The sequence below is a fragment of the Emydura macquarii genome, unplaced genomic scaffold, assembly GCF_026122565.2.
Source record: "Emydura macquarii macquarii isolate MOO-44397 ecotype Brisbane River unplaced genomic scaffold, CSIRO-AGI_Emac_v2 contig_446, whole genome shotgun sequence".
Taxonomy (NCBI): Eukaryota; Metazoa; Chordata; order Testudines; family Chelidae; genus Emydura; species Emydura macquarii.
This window is the reverse complement of record NW_027130583.1, coordinates 142,781-161,112: the sequence shown is the minus strand read 5'-3', so window position 1 is coordinate 161,112 and position 18,332 is coordinate 142,781. Positions and strand designations below refer to the sequence as shown.

The 18,332-nt window shown below is 60.4% G+C and overlaps 1 protein-coding gene across 1 annotated transcript; it reads right to left on the bottom strand.

The window, feature by feature from the left end:
• Positions 1-640: 640 nt before the first annotated feature.
• Positions 641-16,800, bottom strand: CHPF (chondroitin polymerizing factor). Its single transcript, XM_067537653.1, has 4 exons — positions 16,458-16,800; positions 8,900-9,464; positions 8,093-8,275; positions 641-3,997 (listed from the first exon to the last, which is right to left on the bottom strand). The coding sequence occupies exons 1-4, from the start codon at positions 16,706-16,708 to the stop codon at positions 2,735-2,737; spliced, it is 2,262 nt and encodes a 753-aa protein (XP_067393754.1). The 5' UTR covers positions 16,709-16,800; the 3' UTR covers positions 641-2,734.
• Between the last annotated feature and the right edge of the window lie 1,532 nt (positions 16,801-18,332).

The following is an 18,332-nucleotide window of genomic DNA, read 5'->3' as shown; positions in this document are numbered from 1 at the left end:
TGACAACAGGACAAACCCAACAGGACTGGTTTGTTTCCCTAGTCCAGGATCAGTGCAGGGGCTGGACTTGATAACCTCTCACGGCTCCTTCCAGCCTGGCATTACTATGATGGATCAGGGGGCCTGAGATTTCTGCAAATGCTCTTGGGACAACTCAACCTAACCTTCCACATTCTGGTACAGACGTGACCTGGGGTCTGAGCTGCTAACGGCTGGTGCCTCCACCAAACCGTTTCCGGGAATCAAGAGCCGACTGTACCCACCTCACCGCGTGACTAGCCTGAATGGTCATGTGCTCCTCTGACACCACTGGGGTGAACAACCATCATTGTAACTCGGTTTGCAAGAGGAGTGGACGGACCATATAAGGGGAAGGGCAGATGGATTTGCAGTGAGTACGAGTAACACCACACAAACCGCAACTAACACAACCCCAGGGTGCATTTCCATGGCTTGGTGAGCCCAGCGCACTCCACACGGCTCCATGAGGTGGAGGAACCCACGTACCTGGCTGAGGCGTCACGGGGCCGAAGATGCTTGAGAGCGGCGAGTGACGAGGGGCTGGATCCCCGGGACGACCCTCTGCAGCAGCACCGGGCGTCACAGGCTGGACAGTCCCTGGGCACAGAGGCCTCCGCGGTGTCTCCACTGACCAGCTGCTCCCTGCCAGAGCCCGGCAGCACCCCAAGCAGCAGAAAGTGGGGAGGGTGGCGCGCACCCCTCAGGCGGTGGGTGGGGGGAAGATGGGGACTCAAGGCTCTCCTGCCAGGGCAGCGCACGGGCGCACCAGTGCCCAACCTCACTGCACAGACACAGCCACCGCGGCTCAGTAAAGGAGGGACAGCCCTGCCCTGGGACCCTCCCACGCCCAGCTCCTGGCTCTGCTCTCTGAGCCCAGCTCTGCCCTAACTCCGTCCCCTCCTTGGCTGTCTGCTGCTCTGCCCACCCACCCCAGTGAAGAACTGGAGCCAGACTCATCCACCTCTCCATTTTATTGCAGTGTAAACACAATGACCCAACCCGGCCATTGAATATGAACCTGGAGCACAGCCCGGCTCCTCGGTCACTTTCTCCTTGGGAGATGCACATCACAGCCCATCTGTCCCGTTCTTTCTGGCAGCCCCAGGCACTGCCCACCCCGGGCACGGCTCCCCACCAGGCCTGCCCAGTGCAGAGAACACAGCTCCACGGAGAAGCCAGGAGTTAATGTCCGCTCAGAGAAGGGGCCAACTCCACACAGATGTGGCCGTGGCCGAGGGGGGTCAGGATCCCTCGTCCCCCCATGCAGCACCACGAGCAGCAGCCTGGAGAGCTCTGAGGGCGACAGCACCAGCAGGGGCGGCTGCGTCAGGCCGGCTGGGCCAGCAGCAGAGATGGCTCGAACCTCCCGGGGGAAGCATCGTCCAAGGGCAGCGGCCTCCTCACGTCCTATTAAAATACTGCAGAGGCCAAAACGGCCTGGGTCATGGTTCCCATGGGGAGCAGCACAGTCAATGAATAGAGGGACCCCAGGTCTCCCCTGCACCCACATCTCTTGGGGCCCAAGCCCTGTAGGATTCTCCCCCCCAGCCCCCAAAGCCTGGAGCGCTAGATTGTCAGAGCTGCATTTCGCTGACATTAAACCCCTTCCTGCTCCACATATACCAGAGGGAAACCCCCGTCTCCAGCCTTCCCCAGCTCTGTACAGCTGCAGGTTTAACCAGGTCCCAGCTGCCCGGAGCCCACGCTCTGCTCCCAGTAACACAGGTCAGGAGCTGCACCCAGAGCTCTCAGGGACGCAGAGCCCTGGGTCAGGCCCCGCTAGTCACTAATCCTTCCTGCCCTGCAGCACCCGAGACTCTGTGGGTAACGGGCTGAGTCATGACAGGGCAGGAGCACCCCACATAGCACCAAGGGGGGCTCTCAGAGCCTCCAACCCCAGATGGCCAGCACCTGGGTGCAGAGCCAGGAAATTACTCTTCAAAGCCACATGCTCCAGGGGAGGAGCCCCCCACCCTGCCAGCCGCAGAAGGGGGAGGGGAGCCTCAGCCCAGAGCATGGAGCCAACGGAGATTTGCACCTGGCTGCGGGATGGAGCCGCATGGCCAGGCCTGTCCCCAAAGTCACTGCACCCCATCAGTGCCTCGCACTAACCGGCACGCAGAGCCTGGCAGAGCCGCACACTGAGGCAGGGCCAGGTGTCCCGTGCACATGGGCCCACATGCTGGGTGCAGGGAGGAGACAGGGATAGGCTCCATCCTCACTGCAGTCTCCAGCCGCCTCCACAGGTCTCCCCTAGCCTTCCAGGGCCGTGTCGTGGGACTAGAGGGTTTGGAGCAAAGCTTGGACCTGCCCCTGGGGCCCTGCTCAGCCCAGAGCCAGGACGGATGCAAGTGCCAGCCCCAAGGAACTGCACCTCCCAGGGGCTGCTCAGTATGGGAAGGGAGACACCGAGACCAGGCAGGGTCCGGAGCAGAGCTGGGATCAGAACCCAGGCAGCCTGGCTCCCTGCCCTGTCCTCTACCCAACTCACCGCTGAGTCTCCCCAGCCCAGCCCCAGGTGATCACTGGGCCCCTATCAGCGCCCCAGCCCAGCTGGTGCCAGCACCAGTCTAGAGCTGATGGTCTGAGCCCAGCCCACCCCCGGACCTGGGCCAATGTCTGCAGGGGGCTTGGGGCCGGCAGAGAGCCCCCTGCACCAGAGCAGGCGGGGCAGGCCGTGGGGAGGCTGGGCCAGGCCGAAGCCTCCTGCAGCTCAGGTGCTGTTGCCCTGCTCCTGCTCGAAGAGCACCATGGCCAGCTGGGAGCGGGAGCCCAGCCCCTCCAGGTGGCTCTGCATGCAGCGGTGGTAGATCTCCTCGCTCAGGCGGGGGTTGCAGACGTGCTGCCGGTAGCGCTGCAGCAGGGCAGGCTCCACGGCCCGGAAGACGTGCAGGCTGGAGTACTTGATGAACATGTCGTAGATGTCCAGCGTCTCCAAGATGTCTTCGTTCTCCTGCACGTCGCCCGCCATGCGGGTGCGCGCCGCCATGTAGTCGGCGTTGTAGAAGCAGGCCTCGTGGAAGACGTCTCGGTCGAAGCGCCCAGCGTCCCGCATCAGGTCCAGGGCGGCGGGCGGCGCCTGGCCGTGGTAGGCGATGGCCGGGTTGTAGCCCTGGAAGTGGATGGGGAAGAAGACCTGCCAGCTGTTGATGGTGTTCATGCGGCAGCGGTTCAGGAAGTCGGTGGTGACCTCTGTGTCCACGCTAGCCACGAAGAAAAGCGTGTCCACGGGGTGCTTCTTGGAGATGATGTCCATGACCTTGATCTGGGAGGGTGCGTCCGTCTTGACGCTGATCCAGGGGATCTTCACCTCGGCAAACCTGCGCTCATACTCAGCGATCCTGGCCTTGACCGGGGCGAAGATGTCGTTCTGGGACACCTGCTGGGCCTCGAAGGGGTCGTAAATGAAGAGGAAGGTGAGCACGGCATTCTCGCTGCTCTCCAAGGCAGCCGCCGCGTACACCTCCAGGAAGTGGCCAGCGTGGTCCCGCTCGTGCGCCGTCAGCGGCAGGATGACGTTGATGTGGCTGGCCTCGGTCACGTAGGGCATGGGGATGATCTCCACCTCACTGAGGGGCCGCACCAGGTGCACGCGCTTGACGACCGAGCGGCTGTGCCCCTTCTGCGTCACCACCTCCACCTGCAGGTCCAGCGTGTATTCCATGCCCCGCGTGGGGTCAAAGCGCCGGTACCCGTTCACCAGCTGCTGCTTGCGGATGTGCAGCACCGGCTGGTACTTGCGGTTCAGCTCCTCCATGGCCGTGGCCACCACGTCGGCCACGTCAGCCACGTCGGCGCCACGCAGCTCGCACTTGGGGGAGCCGTCCACGCAGGAATACAGCTGCTCCTCCGTGAAGTAGTCCCAGCGCAGCACCTCGAAGCGTGTCTTGGGCTGGAACGGGGGCGTGATGCCGATGGGCCACGCGGCGCTGTGGTCTCCGTCCGCAGACAGGCTGCTGGTGTTCTGGATCTCCAGCTGCACGAGGAGGGAGGGGAGTCACAGGAGGAACAACACACCCGCCGCCCCCCACACCAACCCTCCCCAGCTTGGCCTAGGCGAGGCTCCTCCCAGTCACACATTCGCCCCCGGTTTCCTGTCACACCCGAGAGGTTCATGGGGAGCTCTGCATGGCTCGACAGCGGGTCTCTCTTCTCAGCCAAAGCTGGTGCAGTGCCCCCACCCGGTCCAGGGGACGGGATGCAGTTTGACGTGATGGGACGGGGAGGAGATGCCACCATCCCCCACTAGCTGGCAGCACCAACCCGTACTGTGCGGAGCTGGGACTATTCCTCAGCCGGCTCCCCACTTACACAAACCCTACATGCACTTACAGCTCCCCCCAGCTCCCTCACTCCAACCTCCACCCCTTGGCTGGGTCTTCAGACTCAGCCCCTCCGGGCAGGGACTAGCTCTGACCATGCCCACCTGGCAGGAAGGGACAGAGAGGGCCCGGAGGAGCTGCCATCACGTAACATTTACTAGCTCACACACTGCGGCCAGAAGGGGCCGTCCCACTCTGCCACTGAGACCTCCTGCCTCGCACAGACCAGAGACTCCCCCCACTCCTGCCGAGCTGGAGCAGAGCTTTTACAACTCAGTCTTCACAGAAAGCCTCCCAGGTCCTTGGGGGACCTGTTCCAGTGGTTAATTCCCCTCCCCGCTAAACATCTGCGCCTCATTTGTCTCACTGCAGCCCCAGTTCCTGGATCTCACTCTGCCGTGTCCGCTAGACCAGAGACCTCCGCTAGGAGAAACCTACCCGTGTCGGTACTCGTAGAGTCCACATGCCCCAGTCACTTCATAGCCTTCCCCTGGGTAAACGGAACAGACTCGGCTTCCTTGGTCTCTCTGCCGGGCAGCTGTTCCAGACCAAACCATTTCTGTAACTCTTTTCTGAGCCCCTATTTCTCCAACACTCTGTCTGAAGTGTTGACTCCAGAACTGGACACGGTATCCAGGACTGGTCTGTCTAACGTCATCCGCATAGGAAAACCCCCCTCCATGCTTCCACTAGACATTCCCCCATTTACACCTCCCAGGATCGCATTCGCCTGCTTCGCTGCACCATTGCTCTGGGACCACAAACCCTTTTCACGGGCACTGCTTTCCAGGACACAGTCCTCCAGCTCATAAGTGTGACCGACCTTTTTTCTTAGGCCTCTGACCTTCCGTTTGGCTGTGTCAGTCGACCTTATCAAGTGATCCGGACCAGTCTATTATTTACAATTTACACAATGTGTGTCACCTGCAGATTTTACCAGCAATGATTTTATTTTTTTTTTCTAAATCACTGATCAAACATGTTGAATAGCACTGGCCAAGAACAGATCCCTGCAGCACCGCGATAAAAAGATCCGCACCCGTGGATGACAATTTACCATTTATAATTACTTTTGGAGATCAGTTAACCACCTTTTAATCCATTTATACAGGCTACACTGGTTTTGTGGAATACTGAAATTTGTGTTTAATCAGAACGTCATGCGGGACTAAAACATGCCTTACAGCGTCTCAGTGTATCATGGGATCACATTTATCTTTGTCATCCAAACCTGTGACTCATCCGCACATGATCGCACGTTTGATTCTAAACGCTGGTGCGACCTGGGCTTTTCTCCAGTCCCCAGGAACCTCCCCTGGGCTCCAGGGTTTGTTACATGTCAAACACTAACAACAGTAACATGCCCATGGCCTCCCCTGACCACCGGGGAGGTCAGGGCCCAGGGCATCATTGCCCAAGGCCACAGCCAAGAACTCCGGCTGCGGTAAGGACAGATGCCCAGTCAGGATTCCTGTTACTGGAGCTACCTGTGCTGCCATCCCCAGCAGCTCAGAGTGGGTGGCATGAGCCCAGCAGCCTTAAAGACAATAAAAAGGAGGGGTTTTAAAGCATATCAAGAGCAAAAGGAATCCTATCCGTGGTGCTGGCCCATTGTCAGATGAAATGGTAGAACTGTCAATAATAATGCAGAAAAGGCAGAAGTGTTTAATAAATATTCCTGTTCTGTGGTTGGGAAAAAGCCACATGATGTAGTAACGTCACATGATGATCACACACTTTCCAGTCCACCAGTAACTCCAGAGGGTGTTAAAGAGCAGCTATTAAAATTAGACTTTTTTAAATCAGCATGTCTGGATAACTTGCCTTCTAGAGTTTTAAAAGAGTTGATAGAGGCCACCAGACCATTCTGTTGATTTTCTGTAAGTCTTGGAACCCTGGGGAATTTTCAGGCAACCAGCAGAAAGCTGATGTTGTGTCAATATTTAAAAAGTGTAAACAGGATCAACCCCGGACAAAATAATAGAGCAGCTGATATGGGACTCTCTTAATAAAGAATGAAAGGAAAAGGATATAATTAATGCCAATCAACATGGGTTTATGGAAAACAGAGCTTGTCAAACTAACTTGATCTTTTCTGATGAGATTACAAGTTTGGTTGATGAAGGTAAGTAATTACATCACATCTACACAGTTCTGTAAGACATTTCATTTGGTACTGCATGACAACTCAATTAATAAACTAGAAAGACACAAAAAAATCAACATGACCACACATTAAATGGATTAAAGACTGGCTAATAGGTCTCAAAATGTAATTGTACATGGGAAGCCATCATCGAGCTGGGGCGTTTCTAATAGGGTCTGCAGGGAACAGTTCATGGCCCTATGCTATTTAGTATCTTTATTGATGGCTTTGAAAAAACAAAATGACTGGTAAAATGTACAGATGACAGATTGCTGGAACAATAAATAACAAAGAGGGCCAAGTCATCAATACAGAACGACCTGAACTGCTTGGTAAGCTGAGCACAAGCAAACAATGTGTTTTTAATTTGGCCAAATGCAAAGACATACGTCTAAGAACAGCAAACGCAAGCCATACTTCCAGAAGGGGGGTTCTATCCTGGGCAGCAAGGGGACATGGTGGATAACCAGCCGAACATGAGCTCCAGTGAGAGGCTATTGCTGAAAGGGCTAATGCCATCCTCAGAACATCAAGTAGGAGAAGGGATCTCGTATCACCACTATATCAAGCATTAATGCAGGGGCTGCTGGTACCCTGTGCCCAGGTCTGGTGTCCACAATTCAAAAAGCATGCTGGTAAATTGGAGAGGGTTCAGAGAAAGCCCCAAGACTGATGAACAGAGTGGAAGGCGTGCCTTATCGTGAGACTCAAGCAGCTCCGTCTACTTAGCTTAACAAAGAGGAAGTTAAGGGGTGACTTGATCAAGTCTACAAGAATCTACAAGAGGAACAGAAATTGGATAAAACGAGAGTCCTGTAGCACCTTAAGCCCACTTCATCAGATGCAGCCCAGGAAAGCTTATGCCCGCAGAAATGTGTTTGTCTTTAAGGTGCAGCAGGACTCTGGTTGTTTTTGCTGTATACAGACTAACACGGCGACCCTCTGGAACTGTGATAGTAGAAAGTTCTTCAATCTAGCAGAGAAAAGTCAGAAGTTGAAGCTAGACAAATTCAGACTAGAAATAAGGTGCAAGTTTTTGAGTGACAGGAATTAGCCATTGGGACAGGTTACTAAGGGTCATGGAAAATTCTCCATCACTGGAAGCTTTTAAAATCAAGATTCAATGTTTTCAGAAGCTCTGCTCTAGCTCAGCCAGGGACCATTTTGGGAAAGCTCTCGGCCTGCGTTATGCAGGAGATCAGAGCGTAACCTCCATCCCAGAGGTGCTTTCTGACCCGGAGGAGGAAGGCAGCCAGCAGGGGTGCACTTGAGCTGGGTAATAGTGCAAGGCTGGGCTCAGAGGTCAGGCCAGCCCAGATCTACCAGAGTAACTGCAGGCAGAAAGTATGCTCCCCCACCCCGGAAGGCCCATTCTCCTGGCAGAACCATCTCTGTCGGCTCGGTCACCAGCACACAGGGTGAAGGAAGATGCCTGGCCACAGGCTGGGGGGATTCTGTACTCTGGCTGTCTCACAAAGGCCGGTGAAGCAGATTGAGAAGAACTAGGAAGTCTCCTTGGGCCAAGGTGGTGTCAGCTGTGGCCTGCCTGCTCCCTGCCCATCTGACTCAGAGCCCTGGGCCCATCCCCTCTGCCAGGCCTCACCTGGAGCTGCTGGATCTCCTGGTAGGTCCTCTCCAGTTCCACCTGGGCAAAGTGCTTGTGCAGCCTGTACATCTGGATGGGGTCCAGCACGGGATGGGCAGTGAATGCGCTCTGGAAACGGGGGTCGCTCTCCCGCTCCGGATCTGTGTTCTTCCCCAGCTCAAAGTACTGGTACCGCAGGCCCTGAACCGGAGAAGAGATGGGGTAACACCCGCCCCAGTTCACACCCCAATCTCTGCTCTGCGCACTGGTACCGGTACCGCAGGCTCTGAGCTGGAGGAGAGGGCGGGGACTGCACTCCTCCATACAGTTAATGGGGTGGAGTTCAGGTCAGTGCAGGTGGAGGGCACGAGTAGCAGCGGGGTCAGTCTCACCTCAAGTGTCTCCCCACAGGGGATCAGTGGGAGGCTGATGGGGTGGAGGGGTGGGTGGCAGTTGGGGGATTGCTCTCATCGCCTGTTCCTTCTTGCAGATGATGGGGTGGGGGTGAGGATTGATGGGGCCGAGTGGTCAGTGGGGGGTGAAGGGAGCACGGGGCGGGGGAGCAGTGTGGGAAGGGGGGAGCATGGGGGCAGAGTCAGTGGGGGGAGGGAACATGGGGCAGCAGGGATCGGTGCGGGGCGAGGGCTGATGGGGCGGCAGAGTCAGTGTGGGGGAGGGCTGATGGGGCAGTGGGGATCGGTGTGGGGCGGAGGGAGCATGGGGGATTGGTGAGGGGCAGCGGGATGATGAGACGGAGGGCCGGTGGGGGGCAGACAGGGCAGCAGCAGAGTCAGCGGGATGAGGGGGGACACGGGGCGCTCTCACCTCATGCTCCTCCACGCAGTTGGTGGCCGTGTAGTCGATGACGCAGCGGCCCAGCCACTCGTCGGGCCGGGCGCTCAGGATGTCATTGCGGCAGTTCTCCAGGTGGGGCTGCAGGCGCAGCAGCAGGCTGCGTGAGAGCAGGTAGCCGAAGCCGCCGTAGCAGTAGCGCCCCTCGGTGTCGCCCCCGATGAACTCCTCAGGCCGGCCCAGGTAGAGGAGGGCGTCGATGCTGAGGTGGGCGACCAGGCGGCTGATGCGATGGGCCTCCGTGTAGGTGTCGTCCTGCACCAGGTAGAACCAGTCAAAGTCGCCCACGTAGTGGTCCAGCAGGTACTTGATGGTCTGGTACATGTTCCAGATGGGCCGCTCGTCGCCATGCGTCACCACCGTCATGCCGTGCGGCACCTTGCGGCCCCGCGTGCCCGTGAAGTACACCAGCCGCTCCAGCCGGTGCCCCAGTGTGCGGTTCACTGCCACGGCCAGCGTGTTCAGCGTGCTCTTGGAGGTGAGCACGCCCACGAAGAGGCGCTGCCGGATGCCCAGCTCCGTACTGATGTACCGCGTCCTGGAAGAGCAGAGCGCACACGTGAGGGAGCCAGGCACAGCCAGGGTGGGGGCCGTTTCCTGGTCGCAGGGAACCCACCACCAGCCAGCCAGGCTCAGACCTGCCCCTGGGCCTCGAAGGGCTGACCACGCGGGCCAGGGCACCAGGCACAGGGAGACCGCCCCAGTGCTGGGTTTCTGGGCTTCTCCCCACACTGGGGATGAGCTGCTGCTGGGCCAGTGAGAGGGGCTGGATTCAGGCAGGGCCCTGCTAAGAGGAAGCTCTCAGAGATCCAGGGACGGGGGACAGAGGGGCAGGTGATGACCAGCCAGGGGCCCTTCCAGGGCAAGGGGCAGGACATATGCAGGGCATGGGCTGTAGAGCAAGAAGGAGGGGCTGGGTGGGGTGACATATACCGCAAGTCCCCAGCAGGAGCCGCAAGCCCCCTGCCCCCCATGGCACCAGTCCCACCTCAGCACAGCACCCCTCCCACAGTCCCCAACGCCGCCCTGACCTCAGATGCCCTTCGCCACCTTCTCCCGTTTGCAGAGCGCGCCGCCCTGGGTAACCCTGCCCTGCCTAGCCCGTTTCCGCGTAGCTCTCACAGCGGTTCACAAAGGGTGGCAGGGCCACTAACCCCAACAGAAGAAGGGGCAGTGACTGGCCCACGGGCTCCCAGATCAGCAGCAGAGCCAGGAAGAGAAGCCAGAGCTCCTGTGTCCCAGTCCGGTGATCTGCCCATTGGGCCACACTGCCTCCCCTTGAGACTGGCTAATCCCCCAGCAAGCCCTGCAGACCCCCAGGAGTCCGAGACCCCCAGGATCCCGCTCTGGCACAGGTGCGGGCAACGATACCACCCCTCCCACAAGCCTGGCACAGAGACACTGCTCCCAGCACAGACACCCCACGTGGGCCATCGCCAGGTCTCAGCTCCAGCTTGGAGATTCCCTCCCCGCAGAGAATGCCATGGCACCAAGAGGAATGCGCGGGTGAAGAGCTGGGGTCGAGGACAGTGAGGGGGACATCCCAGGTTAGGGGGAACCCTTGTGGTCGAAGGGCTCTCACAACCTCCAAGCGGCAGGCATGTTTCCTCGACCCGCCTCCTCCAACACACACAGAGCAACGGGCACAGCGATATCATTAAAACAGACCCAAATCCAGACTCCACAGCACGTGCTCCCTCCCCTGGGGAGCGGACAGAGAACGAACACGTGGCAGATGTGGAGTCACTCGGCTGAATGCCTGGCTGGAAGGGGCCCAGCTGCCACGGGGACAAGCACAGTATAAAACCTATACAGACCAGAATAGCAACAGCCACAGCCCCAGACCCCCTCCTCTCCCGCCACCCAGCAGGAGAGCGCAGAGGACATCCCAGCCATGTGCAGCTCCAGCAGCCACGCAGGGCTCTAAAGAAGCTAATTCCTAATCCCCTGGCCCGGAGCAGGATTAGGCAGTGTGGGGCCAGGGACGTGTCCTCCCAGCTCTGCAGCGGTGGCCCTGGGCATGTGCCGTGCGTGGGGGGAAGGGTGTGTGTGGACTGGGAACCTGAACTGCCCTGACCAGAGGTTAAGGCACACTGCTCCTACACGCAGGGCGACAGACACCAGGGGCCCCGGCAGCCCCAACCCAGCCACTGGTAACCCAGGCTTCCCGCTGCCACCACAAGCCTGCCCTACGACTACTCTGTGACCCATGCCAGCTCCACCTCTGTGCCAGGGAGCCACCCTGCGGAGCCCACTGGACTGCAGGGGGCAGGACATGCTGCCCCGCCGAGAGGGCACCCAGCACCCTGAACAAACCCTGCTTGTGAGAGGAGCGAAGCAGCTGCGTGTCCTGGGATGGCACCCCCAACCCCGGGTGTGTGCAGAGCTTTCCTGTGGGCAAGATGGGGCAGCCCAGGAGGGTCTCTGGTTAGGTCGTGTGCACGCAGTGTAGCTGCCCTCTGAGCCACGGTACCAGGGCTCCCGCGGTCAGCGGAGGGAGTGGAGCACCAGGCCATGGCACCAGGGCAGAGGTAAGGCCTGGGGCAAGCTCCGGGACAGCCCCCACCAGTCCCAGGGCATTGCTAAGGGACAGGCCTACGTGCCCGATTCCATGGGCCCTGCACGCCAGCCAGCCCCACTCCAACAGGGCCATGGGTGGCAAAGCTCCATGTCCCCCACCCCCACTCGCTGGGGGGCCGGCCCTTACTGGTGGCTGCAGAGAGCACCTGCATAGTGCATCAGGGCTGGCCCTGCCGAACCAGACAGCTGGGTATATAGTGGAGGGAGGGCAGCAGTGTCATGAGGGTCCCTAGGTTCCCTGCTCTGCTGGCTGCCCCATAGCTCACACCAACGGGCAGGGCCCTCACAGGGCAGCTGCAGCATAGCATGGCCGGCAGGCGCTGATGGGAGGATGCCAGGCAGGGCAGGTTTCTGCGAAACCCAGCGCACCAGGCTGGCAGAGCGGAGGATGCAATGATGAGGCAGAGTCCCTAAGGAGGTGAGGACAAGGGGCCTGAATTTGCTGCAGCACACAAGAGACAGCTAGGAGTAGGACATGGTCTGCTTGGTGGGAAAATGTTGGCAGACCCCTGATGAGGTGCAGGGAGGGTGAGGGCCTCTGCCCTCATCCCAGCAGCAATGGCACCTCCTCATCACTAGCCCCACGTTGCAGACAGGAATCCCAGCTCCAGGGCAGGTGTTTACCCATCGAACGGATCTGTGCCCCAGGAACAGCCACACACAGCAAGTTCCACGAGCCTCCATTCTGCGGCCCCTGCCCCATGCATTTCCCACCCCACACAGTGTTGCTACAGCTCCCCCTTCCCAGGAGACCCAGGCCTCACACAGCAGTGACAGTCCTACAGCTGACCAGGGACAGACTCCGGCACCCCATGTAGCCCCAGCACTGAGGGAGAGCCCAGAGACCCACTCCTGGCGAGGGAGTCACACATGGACAGCCCCTGGTGGTGGGGGGAGGGGGGGAGGACATGGACAACGATGGGACAGACACACAGACTGAGCTCTGCTCTCCCCATGCACCCGCTCGACCACAGGGTCTCTGCTGTTCTCAGAGCGGGAGGATTTAGGCTCCTGAGCCCAGCCCACCCAACCCAGAGAGGGGCCGAGGCCCAGCCCAGATGCAGCTAATGCGGGATGCCACGAAAGACAGCACCAGCACGAGAGGCGCCCGGAGCCTGTGAAGAAGGGGTGTATGAACTGGTCTCCGTGCCAGCAGCTAGGGGCTCCAGCCCCACTCACCACAGCCCCAGCCAGAGCTGCTCGTAGTCACTCTCGGGTCTTAATCAATGCAGTGCAGCGCGGAGCCCTGCTGCTGCCTCAAGCACACTGGCCTCATTCAGCCTCTCCACTTCCTGCCCTCCCACCGGCTCCTTCCCTGTGTGGCACCCTGCTGGGGCCCAACCCTGCCAGGTGCCAAGCCAAGGGACCAGCTCACACCCAGGCCATGCCCAGCCTGAGGCTGGAACACTTTCTGGAGGAGGAGGGCGAGGAAAACTGCATTCAGCTCAAGGCGGGCTCTGCAGACAGCAGGAGAGGGAGGGAGACCAGCGACTCAGGGCCCTGAGGAGAACACCCCAAAGCACAGCTTGGCCCAAGTAGGGCCAAAGGAGAGGGCTTGGCTGGGGTAGCAGGCACCCGCCAGGGGAGACCGAAGAATAGCTGGGAGCAAACACAAAGGTACATGCTGGGGGACCAGCAGAGGCAGTTCTGTACACACCCTTTGCGGGCGACGGGAACTGATGAGGCCAGAGGCTCCTGTGCATTCATGCCTCCCTTGGAGCTGAGGGCAGCAGCGCCAGGCTCCCCCACACTGGACCTTTCCCCTGTTGCACCAGCAAGCAGCCGGCTACTTTCCCAGAGTGCCATGCAGCTGGGAGCAGCGAGATGGGGAGAGTGAAGGCACAGAGTGGAGGGGTGCTCTGCAGCTGAGGAGGAGGCAGTGGCACAGGAGCAGCAGTGAGTGTTTAGGCTACGTGTCCCCGCAGATCCCACAATGCACGGAAGGGGGCGGAGAGCAGATAGGACAGGAGCAGCTGACAGCTTCACCAAACATCCCGACAGCTGCCACTAGAAAAGCCTGGGGCCGTGTCTACGTCGACCTAGCTTAGGTCAGCGTACAGCCGCCGCCATAATTCCATGGCTCATGCGTGTCTACGCTTTGCTCCCTGTCAGCAGTGTGTCCCCCCACCAGGAGCGCTTGTACTGCCAGCGTGGGACAAAGCCTGACAGCCAGTAACAATTGACATAAGCACCGGAGTGTCTACACTGACATGGCGTTGACCTACCTCCATCGAGTGTGACTTTACCCCGCACAGGGAAGTGCAGTCGTTAAGTCAGCTGAGTGGAGCAGTCACGTCAGCAGGAGTGAAATGTAAGTGTAGGCACGACCACAATTAACTTGACAGAAGCTGCCTTGCATCGACCTACCTCTAGCGTGGAGCAGGCTTACGCTGTCAGGCAGGGCTAGAGCCAGGGCCTGTCAGGCTGCGAGGGGAAGGAGCAGCACGGCACAGCACAGCACAGCACAGCCCAGCCCAGCGGGTGAAAGCAGTCCACACTGCTGCACAGCCGGGCTCTCTGCTGCCTTCCCGCAGTAAGGCCAGCCGCCCTCAGATGGGCACTGTGTGAGGGGTAACTCATTGCTATACACTCCTAGTTTAATGCTAGTGACTCTGCCTTGGGCTCTCCTCGCTCGTCGCTCCTTCCTCGGTCGCTCATTGCAAACTAGCTGGAACTACCCCAGACCAAGACACCGCTAACTGCGCAGCCTTGCCCTCTGCCTTCGTGTGAGAAGCCTCTAGTCCAACAATACCTATTCCCCCAGCATCCTTCAGACGCAGGACTCGCTCGTGCCAACGCTGACATGCAGCTACTTCTGGGGTAAGCATGGCAACCGTTTACCAATGCACAATGCCAACACAGCACAACAGATTTGGATACACCATTTCTGAAGGGGTGTGGATTCTGCAATAATCCTCTGCATCTCTATTCCATTTTCCAGGCTAGGCTCTCAGAGCCCTGTACAAGCCATCAGCTAACCGGGGAAAGGATCCAGCACACAGGAATTGCCTCGTTCACCATCCCTGGGGAGAGACACAGAACAGGTTTGGGCAGGAAGAATCTCATTTCAACTTAACAGACAGGGTGAGGCCTAGGGAGCTAAGGCCTGGCCAGGACAGTGGAGCCGGGAGTGGCCTGGACCCACGTTCTGCATCTTCCCTGAACAACCACATCTCCAGCAGCTCCAGTGCCCTGCAAAGCCGTTCTGGGGTTAGCCCTCACTCAGAGGGGAGAGTGTCCTCAGCAGTCACTCACCCTGCTCTCTGGCACCTGGATGTCCTCCAAGGCCTCCCATCCACACACTGCCCTGGACCAACACCGCTGGGCTTGGGCTATGGCAGACCTAGGGGGAAGGACCTCAAACCAGCAGGCCAAGTCAACATCAGATGAGAGAAAAAACTTGCTAACTGCGAGAACAAGTCAACAATGGGGCAGGCGCCAGGGGAGGGGCTGGCACTCCAGCAACGGAAGGATTTAGTGAGGCAACAGCAGCCTGAGAAAGCAGAGCAGCAGCACTGGAGACCGGGGCACCCCCAGCTTGGCCACTCCAGCAGCATGCACAGGCTGTGCACAGCCCGGCTGCTCCCAAAGGAAACCATTACGGCAGAAAGACTTCCTGCACGGCTGGAGCGGAGACCTGCGCGCTCCTGGAGGGGCCAAGAAGGGAGATGAACCAGCCGGTGACACGGAGCAGATGGAGGCAGCCCAGTCTGGCCAGCCAGCAGCACTCACCACCTGGAGCCCCACACCTGCCCACAGTGCCCCACTGACTGCTCCAAGCCAGCCTGCAAGCTGCACCCACCCACACGAACATCCCAGCTGCCACTGCCCGAGAGCTCAGCTCCATGCCCCAGCCTGGGCACTTCTCCTCCCAGCTCCAGAGGCAGCTGTACCACGGTTCTGTACCAGACCTGCCGGTGCAGCAGTTCTGAGCCTCCCCCTGCCCAGCCCCCATCTCAGGGCACTCAGACACACAGTTGTTCTCCACCACCCAATCCTGGCCTATGACGGCCGCCGGACCTGCTGTGAAGGCTGGGGGTATCTGGCTGTGGAACAGGTCTGAGATGGGCTGGGGAACTGCAGGGTCAGGGCCAGGCTGCTGCCAGCACTTCCAGTGGGCAGACCCTACTCGCTCCCCCCTTCCTTGCCAGCAGGGTCTCACTGCAGTGGGTGTTACCTGCACGGATGGCAGCCCCGGGTGCTGGGCACACCCGCTCTGCTCTGCTCCCCCCCCACCACAGCCGGGAGCCGAGTATCCGGCACCTCAGCATCCCCACTGGGCCCACTGCCCCCCCATGGGGCAGGCTCTGCCCGCTGCGGAGCTGGGACCGACTAGCCCGTGACAGCTAGCCTGGCATGGCGCGTCCCAGCAGGATCGCCGGACGTACAGGGTGCCCCGGACGGTAAGTGAGGGGGGCCAGCACCCCAGGACCCGGCTCAGACACGGGGAAGGTGCCAGTGCCAGCCCTGGGGGGGACGAGACGCTGCAGCCCAGTGGGTGCCTGGGAGCCGCAGGGACACCGGGGGGGGGGGGGGGGGGGGGGGCAGGGCTTGGTCCCGGACACGGATCGGAGGGTGTGCACAGCTGGCCCCCAGCCCCCCACTTGTGACGTCATAAACCCAGCCCCGCCCCCCTCCCTGCCACCAAAACCCACAGCTGCAGCCCCAGCTGTATCCCCCACCCCCAACTGCCCCCAGCCCATATCCCTGCACCCCGCCCGGCCCCCTACTGCAAACCCCACAGCTGCACCCCCAGCTGTATCCCCTGGACCCCCAACCCATATCCCCAGCCCCGCCCCCCCCCCCGCCACCAAACCCCACAGCTGCACCCCCAGCTGTATCCCCAACTGCCCCCAGCCCATATCCACAGCCCCGCCCCCCTCCCGGCCACCAAACCCCACAGCTGCACCCCCCAGCTGTACCCCCGGACCTCCAACCGCCCCTCCCCCACCTGACGGCCTTCTTGGCGGCGCGGGCGGGCGCGGCGGCGGCGGGGCGGGCGGGCAGCACGCGGGGCTCCCAGCTGGCGGCGGGCGCGGGCGGGCGCGCGGGGCGCGGCGCGGCGGCGCGAGGCGGCGCGCGGGGCCCGCAGGGCGGCTCCCCCCAGCCGGCGCGGAGCAGGCTGAGCGTCAGGCCGAGCGACACCCCGACGGCCACGGGCGCCGCGGGCCGCAGCAGCGGCAGCAGCAGCGACAGGCGCATGGCGGCGGCGGCGACGTGTCCGCTCGCCTCAGCTCGCCTCGGCTCGGCCCCGTCCGTTGGCCCCGCCCCGCTCCGTCCGTTGGCCCCGCCCCTGGTCCCGCCTCGCCTCAGCGCCCGGCGCGACGTCACCGCCAACGGCTCCCCGCGCGAGGGGCGGGGCCTAGGCCCTGCGGGACTGCCCCCCTCAAGGCCCGCAGGCTCCTCCGCCGGGCGAGGGGCGGGGCCGGGAGAAGCGGTGCCGCCGCCCCTCCCCCAGCCCCTGCTTGGCAGCGGGGCGGAGATGCCGCCAGGCCCCGCCCCTGGCCCCGCCCATCAAGGGATCAACGGTTTCCGGCCCGCGGCGAGCCCGCCCCGACCACTGACCGCGAGCGGGCCGGGCCGGCAGGGACTCGGGCCATCGCTTCACGCGGGACCCTCCGCCCCCCCCCCCCGCCGCCCGGCCGAGCCACCCAGCCGGGCTGCGCCAGGTCAGGCCTTACACCCACTGGGGACGGAGATCGCAGCCCTGCCCGGGCACCCATCGCAGCGCCTCACCCCCACCCCCAGTATCCGACCCAGACCTGCCCCACGGCGCCCCTGGCTCTGTCACTGCCCACCACCGAGAACAGCCTAGCTCCATCCTCCCTGGAACCCCCTTTCAGGTAGTTAAAGGCTGCTATCAAATCCCCCCTCACTCTTCTCTTCTGCAGACTAAACAAGCCTAGTTCCCTCAGCCTCTCCTCCTAAGTCTTGTGCTCCAGCCCCTTAATCATTTTTGTTGCCCTCCGCTGGACTCTCTCCCATTTGTCCACGTCCTTTCTGTAGTGGGGGGAATCCCGTGACCTGCTGGCAATGCTCCTACTAATGCAGCCCAATATGCTATTAGCCTTCTTGACAACCAGGGCACACTGCTGACTCATATCCAGCTTCTTATCCACTGTAACCCCCAGGTCCTTTTCTGCAGAGCTGCTGCCCAGCCCGTTGGTCCCCAGTCTGTAGCTGTGCAGGGGATTCTTCTGTCCTAAGTGCAGGACTCTGCACTTGTCCTTGTTGAACCTCATCAGGTTTCTTTTGACCCAATCCTCCAGTTTGTTTAGGTCACTCTGTATCCTCTCCCTACCTTGCAGGGTATCTACCACTCCCCCTAGCTTAGTGTCATCTGCAAACTTGCTGAGGGTGCAATCTACCCCTTCCTTCTGATCATTGATGAAGATGTTGGACAAAACCGGCCCCAGGACCGATCCCTGGGGCACTCTGCTTGTGACCGGCTGCCAGCTATACATGGAGCCATTGATCACTGCCCTTTCTTTGCAACACAGATATTTCCGTCACCCAGCTTAAGATCACATTAATTCTTTAATTTTATACTCATCCAACAGCTGTACTTAGCCCCAGGACAGGAAGGATGTGGAGAAGTTAGAGAGAGTCCAGTGGAGGGGAACAAAAATGATGAGGGGGCTGGAGCACAAGACTTATGAGGAGAGGCTGAGGGAACTAGGCTTGTTTAGTCTGCAGAAGAGAAGAATGAGGGGGATTTGATAGCAGCCTTTAACTACCTGAAAGGGGGTTCCAGGGAGGATGGGGCTAGGCTGTTCTCAGTGGTGGTAGATGACAGAACAAGGAGCAACAGTTTCAAGTTGCAGTG

What these genes read in the sequence shown, in the direction of transcription:
- CHPF (XM_067537653.1), bottom strand. Translation starts at nt 16,708, where the DNA reads ATGCGCCTGTCGCTGCTGCTGCCGCTGCTGCGGCCCGCGGCGCCCGTG. An exon ending in GCCGCCAAGAAGGCCGTCAG is followed by an intron (nt 9,465 to 16,457) that starts GTGGGGGAGGGG and finishes CTGCTCTTCCAG; the next exon opens with GACGCGGTACATCAGTACGG. An exon ending in ACTGCGTGGAGGAGCATGAG is followed by an intron (nt 8,276 to 8,899) that starts GTGAGAGCGCCC and finishes TCTCCGGTTCAG; the next exon opens with GGCCTGCGGTACCAGTACTT.